This window comes from Homalodisca vitripennis, chromosome 2 (assembly GCF_021130785.1).
Source record: "Homalodisca vitripennis isolate AUS2020 chromosome 2, UT_GWSS_2.1, whole genome shotgun sequence".
Classification (NCBI taxonomy): Eukaryota; Metazoa; Arthropoda; class Insecta; order Hemiptera; family Cicadellidae; genus Homalodisca; species Homalodisca vitripennis.
In genome coordinates this window covers 170,987,655-171,006,533 of record NC_060208.1, presented here as the reverse complement: position 1 = coordinate 171,006,533, position 18,879 = coordinate 170,987,655, and the positions used below count along the sequence as shown (strand labels likewise).

Here is an 18,879-nt window from a genome sequence, read left to right as displayed (position 1 = left end):
CAAGAAAAGATTTGGCAAAGGCAAATCCAAGCTATACATATACAAAAAAACTTTTTCAAATTTATTATCATACAGAGTTAAATTTAACAGTAACATCAAATTAATTGTCACATTTAAGGAGCCAATTGGTCAAAATTAAGCATGAAGTTCTAAAATAGTCTTGAAAATAATTAGCAATTCTTAAAATTCTTGTACTACATTTAACACAAAAATTACTTAATAAAACCCCATTTTATCTGACATAAAAATCTAACATTTTACTATGGTTGCATTTAAAATAGTGCCATGATAACATTATTAATATTGATAGTTAAGTGACACTGTTTTATAGTAGTTTACCATTTCTATTTAGAAAAAGATTCTAAATTCCAGTAACGATACAAAGACATCAATATTAAATAAAATACCATTGAATTCAAATATAGGTGATGGTAGGTGTAGTTTATTAATCTATATAAATCATAATTTTTGGCTGTGTTAAACTAATGGTGCAACAAATAATAATGAATATTGATCGGAAGGAGTCCATTATGAAGCGGTAATGGATGTCTTGAGGTGTGGTCTAATATTGCGTTACATAAGGGTTAGCCACTCCTTCCATTCCAACTTACTACTATCAATTCGCTTCAATTCAATTTGAGCAAACCGAAAAGTTTAGGTAATTTCTATTCAGGGCATTACAAAATGGTTATCTTGTTTTTTTATTTGTGGATGCATTGTGTGTAAATTTCAAAGTTAATATTTGTAGTATTTTATTGATAAATAAAACAATACAATGGTGAATAAAAGGATCCAATAGTACATAAAGAAAGAGTTATTGCACTAATGACTGCCCTTTTACCTTTCCATCCCAAAATCAATAACATTCCTTCTTACACTAAGAGGAACATAAGTGCTAAGCTTCATATGTCTAGGACTTTTCTATCAAGAATTTTCACACAGGCGGATGGACGCACACATTGCCCTCTTACCTTTTGATCCCAAAATCAATAGGGTTTTCCTTAAACCAAGAGGAAACAATGTAACAAATTTGAAGTCTCTTAGACCTTTATATAAAGAGTGATTACACAGACAGACAGATGAATGGACAGTAACATGATTTCAAGAATGCTCTGTCGGGGCCTTAATTATAGTCATTTATACAGTACATTTGTAGACGCCTTTGAATTTCATGAACCAATCCCAAATACATAATTATGTAAAACAAAGTAAAATGATAAGGCCTTGTTACAACAAATGCTAGCTGTTGTAAACACAAAAAAAAACAAAAATCAGAAAATTACAATCTAATTGTGTCAAATCCCTAATGGGCAAATTTATGGAACACAATTAATCAATCAAGATATGAGAATTTATCTGCTAACAGTATTACTGCAGGATACTGTGATAAAAGAGGATTAAAACGGATAGTAATAGATCCCCCACTAACTCATCACACAGACAATGACAAAGTGATAGAGTGGTTTTATGACTACTGGATTATATTTTATATCTATACCATTCAGCGCTTGATTTGAATGGAACCAAAATAGGTTATCTCTTTTTTAGAAATGTACTCGTATGGTTCCATTAATAATTAATTCAAATAATAATACATTTTTTAAACGGTAGAAGTTACTAAAAGGTAAGAAGGTACTAGTTACTTAAGTCAAAGTAAAGTACAAGAAAAATACTTTTTATAAAACAGGGTATTAATTTTTTTTAAGTATATATTATATCATTAAACCTCAATAGCATAGCATCCTCAAAAACATAAATTTTGTTTTGTCACAGTAAACTTCCCTTAACCCTCTCTATCTGGCAAACAAATATTGCAAGTGTTTAGAAAGCTCTTCACCTATGATTAAACACTTGTGTAAAATTTGTAGAATGTTTATTTATATATATATATATATATATAATATATATATATATATATATATATATATATATGTAAATAAACCACTTTCATTTTGGTAACCAGCATAAGTAAATAATTAACTTACAGGGAAAATTCAAGGTTGTTTGTCACAAAAATGTAAATTCAAAATTATAAATAAAAAAACTACTTATAGTTTTTACAATTAATTAGCTTTTGTGTGTAACTAGTGTAGCCTTTGACATTGCCTATCTTTTGAATATAAATAACATCATATGAAAACATCTGTTCTCTATATTTTTCTTTATAAGGAACAATTTTAATATTCCAATAAAAAACTTACAATGAAAACAAAAAAGGAATTATTGGATTAAATTATATTTTGCATAGATTACAGACCTAATTATATTCATAATGCAATAATTATATTTACATTAGGCCTAACATAAACAATATTTACTAGTGTATCAAGAAATATCAATCAAAAGAACACTTTTTTAATCAGATATGTTTATTAAATTTTGATACATTTAACTTGTGAATTTTGTGATACAAATTTTGCCTAATGTTGGTCTATGATTCTATAAGATCAACTTTAACTTTTAGTTATTTCATTATTTTTTACCCAAGATAAGTCCACCTAAAACATTAAAAAATATTAATTCATTCTTAAGATAACAATTTATAATGGTACAGTAGGAACATTCTATTTTTTACATATATCTTTATTTGCATATTGGCAAAAATGGGATAGTCACAATAAGACTGACACATCTACAGTTGACACTCGATATAGAAACCATCGCTTTAACATCTTCATAGCGGCTCTATATTCAGTGATCTTGAGTGCTCTCATTAAGCTGCACGCCCTATTCCATCTACCACAATCAACGATTCAAACTGCTCTACAATAAATTTACATTCCATGTAATTAACACCTACACTGTTTTCTTATTCTGAGTTCTACAATTTCCAAGTAATAGTATAATAGTAAACTCCTAACTACTCCAAAATGCTTATAGGCAATATTTCAAGGCAATTCTTATTATACTTCCTTCCTCACTTTGAGATATAATTATTATTAAATCAAGTTAAGAACATTATCTTATTTCACTGAATTTACAAAGTTTAGTTCAATTTATTTCAATTTATATTTGTTACAATATCTTGTGAGATAATATGTGAAAAAGTAAAATATGCACAACAAGAGATAGATTTAATGATTTTTATTAAATTGCCATTTTTAAAAGTCAATTACATGAATTTATTTCAAAACTGTTTTATATGTCAGATGTTCACCAAAAAACTCTCATTTAAAATAGCAATTATATTTTTATTTTGTGCAAAAAATTAAGTTAAAATATGATGCCACAAATAATGAACGCCTCATCTAAATTAAATTTTTTATATTTCATATATCTCATATCATGTTTAAGACTTTATGAATTTTTATAATAAAATGTTGTGCAATTGTTATGAACCTAAGTGGCAGTAAACTTCATATTAGCTTTCATGTTCCAGAAACAATAATTTATGCCAGTAAAATAGTACCATAAATAATTTTTTTTCAATTAATATATTACATAAATAATACCAAACAAAATGCATTAATTTATAAATCCATTACTGATATATGTAGTGGAAATATGTGAGTGTATAAGTGTTTATTCACATAGTGAATAAACAGAAGAGATACTGTATGTATGTTCAACAGAGAGTAAATGTCAACACTTTGTCTGTCCAGCATCCCATGATACTCTTTCATTATTCAGTGTTTACACTGTAAAAAGTGTTGTTGTTTGACCAATAGTATTTACAATATGTTTATCTACAAATATGTTTCTGGAAGGACAATTTTATACATTATTTATTCTGTTGGAAAACATGATGTTAATATTCCCAAATTAGTTTTATAACTATGAAGCTTCTAAAAGCTACTTTTTAGACTTGGATGTCTAACACAGCAGTTGATTAATGTCTGCTAATTCATTTATACAGCCATTTTCAGACTCTTGACTAAAAAAGAAAATAGCCTGAAAAAGTGGAATGTTCCAGTATTTCCAAAAAACATTGTGTATAAGTGCATATCTGAAAAGTCAATTTACCACAGTGCGTAAACTAAGTTTACGCTTTGGGACGAATAAGTTACCAGTAAGGTTATGCAAGCTACAGAATTAAAATAAATGCACCGTTTTTAAAGTTTAATGTTGGCTTATGAACAACACAGTGTACAAATTGTGGTTAGAACTTTTTTATTCACCAACATGACAAGATGTAACTTATAATAATTTCAGTTCAAACAACACTCTTGTTGACCAGAAAGTGGCCAGTGCGGCTATTTGTTTGTTCAGGAAATACCACATTTACAGCCGAGTTAACAGCTGAGATTAGTACTTCAGTGTGAGGTGATGGGCATTAACTGTTGTTACGTAAAACTCATATGTTTATCTCTTGTGGCTTCCCTACATCCTACTAGTTCCCTAGAAGTGAACTTGTCTTGAATAAATGTTTCATTTCGACCAATACTAACTACAATATTTGCTGAATACCAATAAAAGGTGAATAATAAACTTAAATAAACAGTGCAAAAATGTTGGCACAAAACCTCACATTTAAAATTTTTCACACCATCAGAGAGTTCAACAATGTCTATTTGATAGGTTGTTTAGATATCAATGGTCTCAATTTTACAATTTTAAAACATTTGCTTTTACGATAGAAAATTATATTTAGATAATAATAACAAACAGAAAAGGTTTTAGAAGTCTTCAAATTGTAAATTATATATTTAAAAAAATGAATAGAATGTTATTAAATAGAATTTTGAAAGAGTATTCAAAATCGTTATAAACATTTGATGAAACATACTGTAATCATGTTGGTAAAACAATCCAAAACATATTTTTTCAGAAGATAAAAAAGCTATTTACATATTTAATAATTATGTCTGCATGCCAAAATTGGTCAAAATCTGTATAATTGTTTGGTCACGACTGATGCTTACATGTGTACACAACCATACAAACAGGCAGAGGTGTTGGGAAAAAACATTTTAGCTTTGGTTAGTCCCAAAAAAAAATGTATTTTTACTTCTGCTTTATCTTCTTGCATAATAGAGAGAAAGCGAAAACTAAAATATTAAACATTATTTTGTAGTTTAACAAACTTTGTTTTAATTACATTAGAATCCAATACAAAAATGAGTTGAATATTCCATTTCTGTCCCACTTATCAGCACACATTTATTAAAGACAGTGAATCATTGTTTACAGTGATTAAATTAATCACTGAAAAAACTGTTATCAATACAACTCGTTTTGGAAACTGGAAATAAACTTTTACTTTAGTGATTACAAGTAGCAATCAAGCATTTGAAATAGTTTTGTGACAGTCTTTGTACGAAACAAAGATTTGTTTGAATAAATTCCCATAGAACTTTCAAAAGTACAGATAAAAATCAAACACTATTTTTTTCCATTCATATTAAGATGTTATTTTACATTTTAAACTCTAAATACAATTAAATTTAAATTATGTTTAAATGAGCTACACTGTATGTTACTAACATTTCAAAATTAAAATGAGTAACGGTTTAAAATAATTTTCATATAATAAGATTTACACATCTGATAGCACAACAAAGCATCAAATCATTAATCCATGCTGCAAAATGTTACAGACGCTAACAGTAATAAATTAGTCAACAAGCAGAAACACCTGTGACTAAATTGCTACATCTACAAATCGGGTATAAATTAGGAATGTGTAATATTTTCAATCCTCTAATGCCATAACAAACCATACATTACACAATGGTCGAATAAACTTAAAAATCCCATCCCTCTTCACAGTTACATTGCCAAGTGACTTTTCATTGACATTTCAAGAGGTTTCTGGCACCAGTACAACTCAGATTGCATCCACCTCCACATCACACTTATTCAGAGTATAATCAGCTAACCAATTTGCCTCCTCAAGAGGTTATCTGCCACCAGTACAACTCAGATTGCATCCACTTCCACACCACACTTATTCAGAGTATAGTCAACTAACCAATTTGCCTCCTCAAGAGGTTATCTTCCACCAGTACAACTCATATTGCATCCACTTCCACACCACACTTATTCAGAGTATAATCAGCTAACCAATTTGCCTCCTCAAGAGGTTATCTGCCACCAGTACAACTCAGATTGCATCCACTTCCACACCACACTTATTCAGAGTATAGTCAGCTAACCAATTTGCCTCCTCAAGAGGTTATCTGCCACCAGTACAACTCATATTGCATCCACTTCCACACCACATTTATTCAGAGTATAGTCAGTTAACCAATTTGCCTCCTCAAGAGGTTATCTGCCACCAGTACAACTCATATTGCATCCACTTCCACACCACACTTATTCAGAGTACAGTCAGCTAACCAATTTGCCTCCTCAAGAGGTTATCTGCCACCAGTACAACTCATATTGCATCCACTTCCACACCACACTTATTCAGAGTACAGTCAGCTAACCAATTTGCCTCCTCAAGAGGTTATCTGCCACCAGTACAACTCATATTGCATCCACTTCCACACCACACTTATTCAGAGTATAATCAGCTAACCAATTTGCCTCCTCAAGAGGTTATCTGCCACCAATACAACTCAGATGGCATCCACCTCCACAATAAACTGACACAGAGTATACTCATGCTGTAAACAGCTAACACATTAGTCTACTCAAGAGGGTTGTAATGACCCTCTAAGAAGATTGTATTCAAAGAATCATACTAAAATATTTAAAGTTTTAAGCTTTTAGCTCATTTAATGAGGCTAAATATGTTACTTATGTTATGTATTAAAATATCATGTGATTGTACTCAGTTTGTTTATAAGTTTATTTATTCTGTAATTTTCTCATTGCTATCATCGATACCCATAAGACCAATATAAAAAGTTCACCAACGCTCAGCCAAATCCCATGTTGTGATTTGCACCATCATCAAACTCGATGTTACTACATAGAAATAGGGCTTCATGAAAAATGTAAATTCTACGGATCAGTTTCTTTTTGAGACTTTGTGGACAGAAAGACAGACATATAATTTTGTCAGCCCCTCTAGTTATACGCTTCACTAACGCTCCGCAAAAAAACTATGTCGAAAGGACAATATACATTTTTTATTAAAAAAATTTTAACAAGGTAGGGTCTGTTTCTTAGTATTCTGCGCCAGCTTTGTCTGACTTGTAGTTTGTAAATAATAGTCTAAGGAGAATAGATTAGTTCTCATTCAATTAATACTTGGCATTGCAGCAGCTTCTAAGAAATATGTATCGGCAGCAGTGTAATTGGATTATCTTACGGAAACATCTCATTAGCTTCTAACACAAAATAGTTTTTTAAAAGTGTTAAAAACTGTACGACACCCTCAATATGACACAAGTAATGTACCAACTTTACGACAGACTGGATAGTATTAATATGTATCCGCCGCACTCAATGTGGTAAACTATTACACATCCTTAGCTATATTATATCTTATTAACACCTACACAGCAACATGAGTCACGTACTGACTTTAGAACAGCAGGGATAGTATCAATATACACCCACTACAGTAAACACCTACACAGAAACACAAGTCACGTACTGACTTTAGAACAGCAGGGATAGTATCAATATACACCCACTAAAGTAAACACCTACACAGCAACACGAGTCACATACTGACTTTAGAACATCAGTAGACAGTAGACAAACTCCTTATTCACAAGTCATCAAGAAATGCAATGGTGTCAAGTTTTACATAGTTAGTTTTTATTAAAAGTTCTGTTCTTCTCTTTTCCAATTCAGGAACTCATCCATGGAGTAGAAGGGCCGGTGGGAGAGCCACCTGGTCAGCGCAGTCTTCAGTCTCTTTCCTTGAAGCTTTCGTAAGTCGTCTGGAAGATGATTGAAGAGTTTTCTACCTATGTAGGATGGTTTCCTCTCGAACAGGGCGGAGTGGTGTAGGGGCAGGTGGAAATTGGAAGCGTGGCGGGTGTTGTAAGTGTGGAGATCGTGGCCTCGTTGCAATTGCTCCCTATCAGCGTGGACTATAACTTCTATGATATATAAGCCGATAATCGTTATCACGCCATGGTGGGGGAAGGCTTCCCTACAGCTTTCACTTGGACCAAGGCTGGACATGATCCTGACTGCTCTTTTCTGTAGTATCAGGATTTTTTTCAAGTTACCTGCACTTGTGCCTCCCCAAACTGTAAGGCCATACCTTATGTGGGACTCAAATAACGCATGGTAGGCGATTTTTGTAGTTGCATCAGGGATAGTATCAATATGCACCCACTACAGTAAACACCTACACAGCAACACGAGTCACGTACTGACTTTAGAACATCAGGGATAGTATCAATATACACCCACTACAGTAAACACCTACACAGCAACACGAGTCACGTACTGACTTTAGAACAGCATGGATAGTATCAGTATGCACCCGCCACACTCAATGTATTAAACTATGACAAATACTTAGCTATATTATATCTTATTAACACCTACACAGCAACACGAGTCACGTACTGACTTTAGAACAGCAGGGATAGTATCAGTATGCACCCGCCACACTCAATGTATTAAACTATGACAAATACTTAGCTATATTATATCTTATTAACACCTACACAGCAACACGAGTCACGTACTGACTTTAGAACAGCAGGGATAGTATCAGTATGCACCCGCCACACTCAATGTATTAAACTATGACAAATACTTAGCTATATTATATCTTATTAACACCTACACAGCAACACGAGTCACGTACTGACTTTAGAACAGCAGGCATAGTATTAGTATGCACCCGCCACACTCAATGTATTAAACTATGACAAATACTTAGCTACATTATATCTTATTAACACCTACACAGCAACACGAGTCACGTACTGACTTTAGAACAGCAGGCATAGTATTAGTATGCACCCGCCACACTCAATGTATTAAACTATGACAAATACTTAGCTATATTATATCTTATTAACACCTACACAGCAACATGAGTCACGTACTGACTTTAGAACAGCATGGATAGTATCAGTATGCACCCGCCACAGTATATGTGTTAGCTATGTAGCTATGATACATCTTTAGCTGTACTATATCTTCTTAACACCTTCACAGCAATACTAGTCATGTAATGACTTTGGACATTTATTGTGTTAAACTACACTATCCAGCTTTAAGCACGTTATTTTATATATTTATTTATTATTTTTTTAAAGAAATTATTTATGTACAACCAATACAGGTTTTATGCTATAATGAGTTAAGTAAATAAAATCTAAATTAATTTTAGACATCATAATGATACCAATATTAATTAGTTTTAAATAGACCTATTAATTTTTCACTGATTCTGGATAAAATCAACAGACCCTAAAATTATGAATATTAACAATTAATTGAAAAAAGTACACTTTAAGTAAATATTTTCATCTAAATCAGTTAAGAATGCATCCCGATAAAATTTAAAAAATCTTAAATCGTTTTTTAAAAATTAACCACGGCAAAAAATGAAGTTATTTAGACCACTGTTTTAATAGTGCAATACATATGTCATACAGAGTTATTAGTTCTACAATAAATTAAGAAAATTAAATTTTTTTATGCTTTCCTGTATCTAATTTGTATGTGCTCTACAGTATATACAATCTGATGTGTTTACTATTAACCAATCAGTGATTTTTGTCCATTACTGTGTTCAAATATACTTTTGCTCAATTTTTTACTTTTGTAAAGGCTACCTTATATTAAAAAATACTACACAGCAAGTGAATGGTAAAAAACTATTATGTTGTGATGTGTTTTACAAATTATGAATTTGATAAAATTCTACAAAATCTTTCATTGGTAGCTAACTAGTACAAAGTGATCTACTGTTTTGTTTCATTACGCTCACAGGCTCACAGTTGATGCGACTTACTGAACATCATTTACACAGCAGTTGTAGTGTCACACGAAATGTGCTAATTGCAGAGACTGAACCGTTTCTCTGCTTACCCGTTGAGTTTTACGAGTGTAACATTTAATGTTATAACCCACGTCTGTATTTACACGTTATAGTTGTTAAATATTATCTACATACTGTGTACACCAAGATTTCCATCAACCTTAACCCTCCTCATTATATCATTCAGATTATTTCCTTACGTTTTGAATTGTAATATGTTACTAACATTTCTTAGACTGCTCTTGGTTTATGTATTATAGGCCTATAAAACAAAACAAAAAATAAATTTTAAAAAATCCAACCCTCCTGTCTTTTTGTTTGTTTGTAAAATATGAAAAATAACAAATGATTAGTTATAATCTTTTTACACAAATCAGATCTTAATGTCTCTTCCTGCATGATCAGAAGGTTTATATGAAGGGTTAAGATGTAATTCCAGATCATCACAAATGCATATTTCATCAGGTAACTTATTGAAGTCTTTTTTATTTCAAATCTCCTGTCGTGGTAAGAAATTTATTTGATTTATAAGAATCCAAAGTAAAGATGTTTTTGTAATGGTTCCAAAATATTTACTTTCTTCCTATAAAAAGGGTTTAGATAATGAATTTTTCCTGGATGGAAATTATTAGATAGTATTAAATATTAACTCATCCAAGATTCATTTACCACCATACCTATCTACGTTTGTTTAGAATCACTTAATTTCCTGAGCGTTAGCAAACCTATCGCTTGAGGGGCAGGAAAATTCTCTACTTTGGTATTATCCTGAGGCTACAATTTTTGGAAGAGTTGGAAGTTCTTACCAGAGACCTAAAAAGTATATCATTTGAAAAAAATAGACTATTTCACTTCCTGTGAAAAATTACATGTCATTATGATGATTGTTTCTTGTTTTCTGCCCCCTAAAAGGAAGTGATGTCGGCGAGAGGGCTACTCTCTCCCTTTACTATTTGTCATTAGCGTTACACGTAGGTTTAGATTAGGTTATCATTAATATGTTGCTAGTAGTACCAAAGTTAAATATAACCCTTACAAGCGCTCACATGATATGAGCCCTGACATTGGACGATCTGGCATGTAATCTAAGGTCTGGAAAGTACTGATCAGACATGTCCCTAGCCATCAATGTGGTCTTCGGTGGCACCTTCCCACATTTTTGGTGAAAAAAACATCTATGGAGATAGTACCTAATTTAAGTTCAGATCACGTAAGTGCTCATTAATTTTTTATATTTATAATACGTACATTTGTATTTACCTACTTATTTAGCCTAATAATACATAGTAGACAGAGTGGCTTTCTTCTCACCAACATAGCTTCCTCTTGGGAGTTAGAAAATAAGAACCAAACATCATATTGCTATTTAATTTTCACAGTAATTCATTTAAAGTCTGCTCATTCTGATAATACAGTTTTTTAGGTCCCCGGTAAGAAAAACTCTTCCAAAAATGGGGCTTCTGGATAATACCAAAGTACAGAAAATCCTCATTAATTTGTATATTTGATTTTCTATCCACATGATATCTAGAAAATGAACTAACCCATAGACTTAAGGTTTTTCATGAAGCTTCATTTATGTATTAGCAACACAGAGTTCAAGGATGGAGCATGTCACTCACTGAGATTTGGCTGAGCGTTAGCAACTATTTATACTTTGGTCTTATGGGTTACCATGATGACAACAAGAAAATAGCAGAATAAATAACTTTGTAAACAAACTTGAGTACACACGTATTATATATGACACATCAAAAAGTGTCAGTGTGATGTGGAGGTGGATGCTATCAGACTTGTACTGGTGCCAGATAATATCTTGGGGAGACTAATTGGTTAGCTAATTATATAATGTATATTCACAGTTTCAGTGTGATGTGGAGGTGTATGTTATCAGACTTGTACTGGTGCCAGATAATATCTTGGGGAGACTAATTGGTTAGCTAATTATATAATGTATATTCACAGTTTCAGTGTGATGTAGAGGTGGATGTTATCAGACTTGTACTGGTGCCAGATAATATCTTGGAGAGACTAATTGGTTAGCTAATTATATAATGTATATTCACAGTTTCAGTGTGATGTGGAGGTGGATGGTATCAGACTTGTACTGGTGCCAGATAATATCTTGAGGCAACTAATTGGATAGCTTATTACAGAATGAATATATGCTATTGCGTTAGTGTGATGTGGAGGTGGATGAATTCATAATAATTGTACTGGTGCCAGATAATATCTTGAGGCAACTAATTGGATAGCTTATTACAGAATGAATATATGCTATTGCGTTAGTGTGATGTGGAGGTGGATGAATTCATAATAATTGTACTGGTGTCAGATAATGTCTTGAGGCAACTAATTGGATAGCTTATTACTGAATGCATATACACTGCATTAGTGTTTTGTGTAGGTGCATGTAGTCAGAATTGTACTGGTGCCAAATAGTATCTTGAGGAAACTAATTGGATAGCTTATTACTGAATGAATATACACTGTGTCAGTGTGATGTGGAAGTGAATGCAATCAGAGTTGTACTGGTGCCAGCTATAATATCTTGAGGAAACTAATTGGATAGCTTATTACAGAATGAATATACATTGTGTCAGTGTGATGTGGAAGTGAATGCAATCAGAGTTGTACTGGTGCCTGATAACCTCTTGAAATGTCAGTGAAAAGTCACTTGGCAATGGAATTGTGTGAAGAGATGAGTTGTAAAGTCTGTTCTGCTATTGTGTAGGGTACAGTTCATTATAGCGGTAGGGGCTTGAAAATCTCAAGCATTTGTAATTTGTTCCCAATTTGTAGATGTATCATATTAGTCACAAGTGTTTTCACTTGTTGATTAAGTTATCACTACTGATGAGGATAAGCTGGTCTTCACTGTAACAATTTTTAAACAGTATTGTGTTATCTTGAGCTGACAATTTACCAAGTATTTTAATATAAAAACAAAATTATGTTTTTATGTTAATTATATTTTGCATTGTTAAATTTATAAATGTAATACACGTTTTATTAATTTGGAAATAATAATTTAATAACAATATATTTATTTTATTTTATTATATTTGTACTTTGGTTTTTACTATCGCAATAACATATCAGAGGGAGAACGTAAAAACTACATTATTATAAATAAATATTACCTAAACACTACTGTGTTAACATAAATGAAATAATCTAGAAAACTATTGGACCAGTGTGAAATAAGTTGAAAATCCATTTCTGTCTCAGTTACCAACATAAATTTCTTGAAGACAGTGAATATTATTTACAGTTATTAATTAACTGTCAATAAAATTATTATTAGTACACAATTGATTAAGTATTTACTATTCATCATTAAGTAAAATCAAGTAATATTGATTTTTTTAAACCATCAATTGGCTAAACTAAAAACTTAAAAATCATATAAATAAAACTTATTTACAATAAAGCATGTTATATTATGACAGATAATCAGATTATCTGACAAGGAACTATCAATTGCCAGTTTGAAGACTTTGGTCTAACACTCCAGTTAGGAGTAAAATGAAAAATTCTTTAATTCTTTTGATCCCGGCCTTTATGCACAAAATATCTATAATATAATAAAATAACTACAACTAAATAGAGTTAAAATAAAATAAAATAATTATAAACATACAAAATATAATACTAAAATAACTAAGCAATAAAGACAAACAAAATGCAATAACTACTCAACAATAAACTACATAGTTAGTTGTTGTTTAAAGCTGATTTACATAAAAATATAGCAAGTTGCAATGCCACCCATTACAAGTCCTTAAGCATTTGAAAAATATTGTATAAATTTTAGTTCACAACCTTATTGGAAGGATTGATTCTTTGCGGTCATGTTGGTAGAGCATAAGTGAAAGTTTTATGTTTTATATTTTAAAGCAATCAACTTGTGAATGCCCGTACATACAGATGTTGGGATTTTATGCAGATATATTTGGTGTTGAGATTGAAAGGATCAACATTGTTTTATTTGTTTAAAACATAAACATGCTTATTTATCACAGTTTAGTAACATGGGCATAATAAAGAGATTAATTCATTTTGTACTTTTTCAATCTAAAATAATGTAGTATTGAAATATAACTTTTTTCAATTGGTTTTCAATCATTATAATGGATCAAATAGTAATAATATACTTTATATTGTGTAGAGTTGTCTAAGTACTGTTTTCTGTTGATCGATTGTCACATTATAATGTGAATAATATTATATTATTTTGAACAAAATATTGATGTGATAAATAGGTAACAAATATTGTTTAATAAATAATAGTAGCCTCATAAGCACTTTATTATTTACTAGTTTTGGAACTGAGCCCATAATCACAGTAGTCATAACCTCAAAATAATAACATAAAAATGTAATAAATACATATGCTTGAATAAACAGAGGAGGGAGGGGTTCATTTGGTAAAATTGTGTATGGCCTTTCCTTTTAGGGTACAGACTTTTTTCAATATAGAATTTTTATTGTTGAATATTTGACTCTAAATATTTATTATTTTTTTAAATTACTTTTATTTAAATCAATGTATCCCAAAAAAACATTTTCAAGATAAGCCTGCTGAATTTCCTATTCTTCAGGAATAAACATATTACATTGTAAAAAGTACAAATAACATTGTTTTCAGAGAAAGATACATTCTGTTCTGCTGGTACCCCAGTGAATTAATAAAGAGACATTAGTTACTTATTTTAAAATTTACTAACAGTTTATATAATAAGGTCTAATTTATTTCAGTCCTTGATATTAATTCAAAAGAAATCTATTCATGTAACATGATATGTATATAATAAATATTAATAAACTTTTGCATCTGGATGAATATTTTATTTTGAACACTAAATGCACTTTTTCTCATGTACTAGACGTCACCTGAGATATAAAATTAAACATTTGTACATAACATTTCTGATTACATTATACATTAGTATTTATATAATGTTTTAATGACACTTAAAAGAGATTTCAGGGTGAAATGTAAGGTAATAACTTTTTTTTATTATTAAACTGCCAAATATCTTAAAATCAACTGGAGCTTTTTAAATATCTGAATATGTGGCCACATAGATTTCAGACAACTGACTAGATTGCACTCATTCTGATGGTATATCGTAATGGTGTTCATGAAAACAACTAATTTTCTGGTTAGACATAACTTCAAAAATTAATGTCAATTTAAAGTAAGAATAATATTAACTTAAATTAGAAACAAATATTGCCTTATATTTGATCAAACTGTTGCCACCAAACCATCACTCCTGAGCAAACTCACCATGTAGCACTAGCAAAGTTTTCCTGGCACAAGCACAAACAAACAGCGAGACCACAGTGAGCACAATAAGTTTGTGTGTTGATGGACCCAGTTTTGGCAGACTGATGCTGGTCTCACTCAATGGACTGTTGGCTATCAGCCAGATTGCAGTGAGTGTGTAAACAGTTTGCTACTTCTTCATCACGTGCCTCGTTGAAACAATAACGGTTATTTTTGCACTTGTGTTATTGGGTATTTGTTCTACCAAGCACTCCAATTACTTAAATTGATTACACGTGTATTATTTTAATACAATATAATTCCGAGTAGTTTTAAAGTCAGTTTAAAAATATTTTAGCAATCTAACAATACTATAAGTAGATTTTACTCATTTTCCCTTTGAAAACATGACATTACTTTGATCAGAATATTTCAAATTACACTACAGAAACTGAGATTGGAACCATAGGGATTATACTCAGCATAGAATATCCTATTTATAAATACCTCAAGAGAACACTTAATTTTTAAATATTCTTAATTAAAGTAATACAAACCTACGTCACTATTTGAGGTTAGTAACTAAGACCAGTCGACAGAATTCACTAGTCCTGCACTGTCCTGTTAGTATTAATACTAGGTCTGACCGTTGGATCACAGTTATTGCAACGAGACTTTGGCGTTATTACTGATTAAACTACATAAAATTCTTTTAAATAAAGCTTAAACAATGGTTATATTGTACAAACAGTAGAACCTCAATATATAGAGAATTTTCAATATAATGATGTTTGACATACCATGGTTGTTTTTGGGTAAACTTCGATATACAGAGGTTTACAATATTTTTGTTCTGTTATTCATTAAATCAAGGTTAAATCGTCAGAATTCAATATAAAGAGGACCACAACAATAATAAAAATCTTTACTATAAATACTTTATTGGGAAATGTGTAGTACGAAATTATAACAAGTATCGTACCCATAAATTTAAATTTATTAATGGTAACAAAACATACAGTATATAGGAACATGAAATAATAATTGAAAAAGTTATATAAATACAATATATTTGCCATCGCAGTTTTACACGAAATACAGTCATAGTTAAAAATCTAATACGTACAGTTCATTGAGTAAACTTAGATTCCCTTAAATCATGGTAACGTTCATAACAAACTGAAGGTGGGGTGGTGATTCACCACTGGCAACAACAGAAAACAAAGGAAATGGTGGGGGTTTCAAGTCTTGATACACGGTACTATACTTCGGTTTGTTGCGCTAACACACTGAAATTTCAATATATAGAGGTAACAATAGGCAACATCTTATGTATTGAGATTATTTATGTTAAACTTTTGATATATATTGAGGTAAAATTAGCATTGATGTAAACGCCATATTCAAGATCAAAGACAAAACTTCTATTTATCAAGGAATTTCATACATTGACGTACAATAACTCAAAGTTCCTCTGTACAGTCTTCACAAATATATAAAACTGCAATTATCATATGATGTATGTTTTTCTGGATTCTATGAAGATTTATATTCTTTCTGGATAGTAATTAATCTTTTTTTATGAAAATCGTATAATTATTGGAAAACTTTGAAACACGTAGGACAAATACTGAATTTTTTTCTTTTTAGAATTTTGATATCACGCATTTTATTTATATGGTTTTAGAAATAGCTCTTTAAGAATATGTGAATGACATGTGAAAATGACAGAGTTACAAAACATAAACCATCGATTTCCATCACTAGAGTCAAATACAATTGCAAAACTGCTTTACTTATTATATTTTGAAGGAAACGGATCCCAAGTCCTACATTTACTTCTAGTACAAATATTTTTTTTTTTAATTTGGCCTAATTTAAAAATAACATGTAGTTGGATTATTAGCATTACTGATTCTAATTGGTCAAAGTGGTTTGTGAATCAATTCAATCATAGCCATAAATTATTATTATTATGAGATTGTAACCACGTAGTTGTAGATAAAAGTATCTATTTTGATATATTTTACATAAAAACAAAAAGACTTTTAAAAACAACGAATGAAAATTTATATAAATATGAACTTTTTCACATATATATATATATATATATACTTTACATGATTGCTTGTGACTTTTGACATAGATATTATCATCAGAGAATAAATACACAATAGGGAAACCCGAAACACATATGCGATCTCATTTCAATCTTGAATTGTACGACAAAGTATTATTTAAATTACACAGACATTTAAAACATTCTGCACTATCTGCAAGATTTTAGTAAAATTCCAAAGAAATTTACTAGACATTATAAGTTGATTGACTAATAATTCTTCGCTAGGTTACATTTCACTTTAAAAAAGGTACTAATATGAGAGGAGAAGTTTATCTCCTTTCTAGACTCAATTTATCCCTTTATGGAAGATTTTTGTCAAACAGAATACTGGGAAGAGTCTATGCAGCTAGATAGTACAAGTATGAAAAATGTTCTGATAAAGGATTAAAACTTATAAAGGCTCTGACCCAGACAAAGTGTATAAAGCATCCGCTTTAACTGTAGTCCCCAACTCACACAAATACTATGCTTATAATTCTCTTGAATAACTTAAAGAATAAATTATGATCAATGAACAAAAAATTACATTATGTGTTCACTGATTACAACTATCTTATTAACTAGAATCTTAGGATGAAATATCATCATTTCAGAAGACAAAAAAAATAAATAAAACATTGTTTTCGTCAATTTACCCATATACTGCTTGAAATCAAATTTTACTTAAAAGAAAATGTTAACTACCCACAAAATAATAATCATAAAAAGTTGTAGAAAAGTATTTTAAATGTTTTATTTATGAATGGTATGCTGTATATTTGTTTTAAAAAGTATCTCTTTTACAGAAACTTTCAGTTGGCAAAGAACTATAGGAGTGGTTTGAACATATAATAATTGAAATAATGATTCGCCGAGGAAGTAGGAACAGCTGCCAACTCAATAACACTGCACTTGAAATAGCTCCAGGCTCGCTGCAGCCAACATCTGTTTGCAATGATTCAGTCGTAGGTCAAGTTTATGCTTGCGCATTTACCCACGTGCTTCAAGACACAATACAAACAAGGCTTACTTTAACCACTTTATTTACTTGACTAATTGAGTTTATTTGCTATAGCAAATTCATTATAACAGTTTAACAACAGATCTTCACAACAATATCACTTTTAAAAAGCTAACCATCCATTACATTTAAAACATTTACATAGATATACCAAACAAAACATAATGTGGCAAATAATATTTTTTTATAATTGTGGAGGTTAAACATAATAGTTTACATCAAACACAATGACTTTTTGAAAATCTTGGATAATTTGTTAAAAATGTAATTACAAAAATGTTAATAGAATATTTAACTGCCAATTTTCTGTATGGTTATTAACATTTGCTGGATATAAATGTGCTTAGAAACTATATCAAAAAACCCTTTTTTGAACTCGGTATGACACAAAAACTTGCTATTTTCACAAAAATGTAAAATTAAAACTTTTGTTACCCCAAATATAATCATTTCTCCTATAGAGTACTTAAGATAAGATAAAACAAATATTTAAGAACTGACTGTATCTTTATTATATTAACCCCCATTAGAACAATGTTATACTTCAAAACACTTACACAACATTATTTCTGCTCATTGAGCTATAAGAGGTGTCTAATGTTAAAGACATATAAAATTACCCATCCATAAGC

General features: G+C 30.6%; 1 protein-coding gene across 3 annotated transcripts in view; it reads right to left on the bottom strand.

The window, feature by feature from the left end:
- The window catches only part of LOC124355025 (oxysterol-binding protein-related protein 9), a 316,403-nt gene that overhangs the window by 287,951 nt on the left and 9,573 nt on the right, over positions 1-18,879 (bottom strand). Inside the window, exon 1 of one of the 3 annotated variants that reach the window (XM_046805916.1) lies at positions 15,147-15,250. The exons of the other annotated variants lie outside the window; for them this stretch is intronic. Coding sequence (XP_046661872.1) covers positions 15,147-15,149 — 3 coding nt within the window. The 5' untranslated portion in view covers positions 15,150-15,250. Of the gene's footprint in view, positions 1-15,146; positions 15,251-18,879 lie in introns of those variants that run through there. 3 annotated transcript variants of the gene reach the window in all.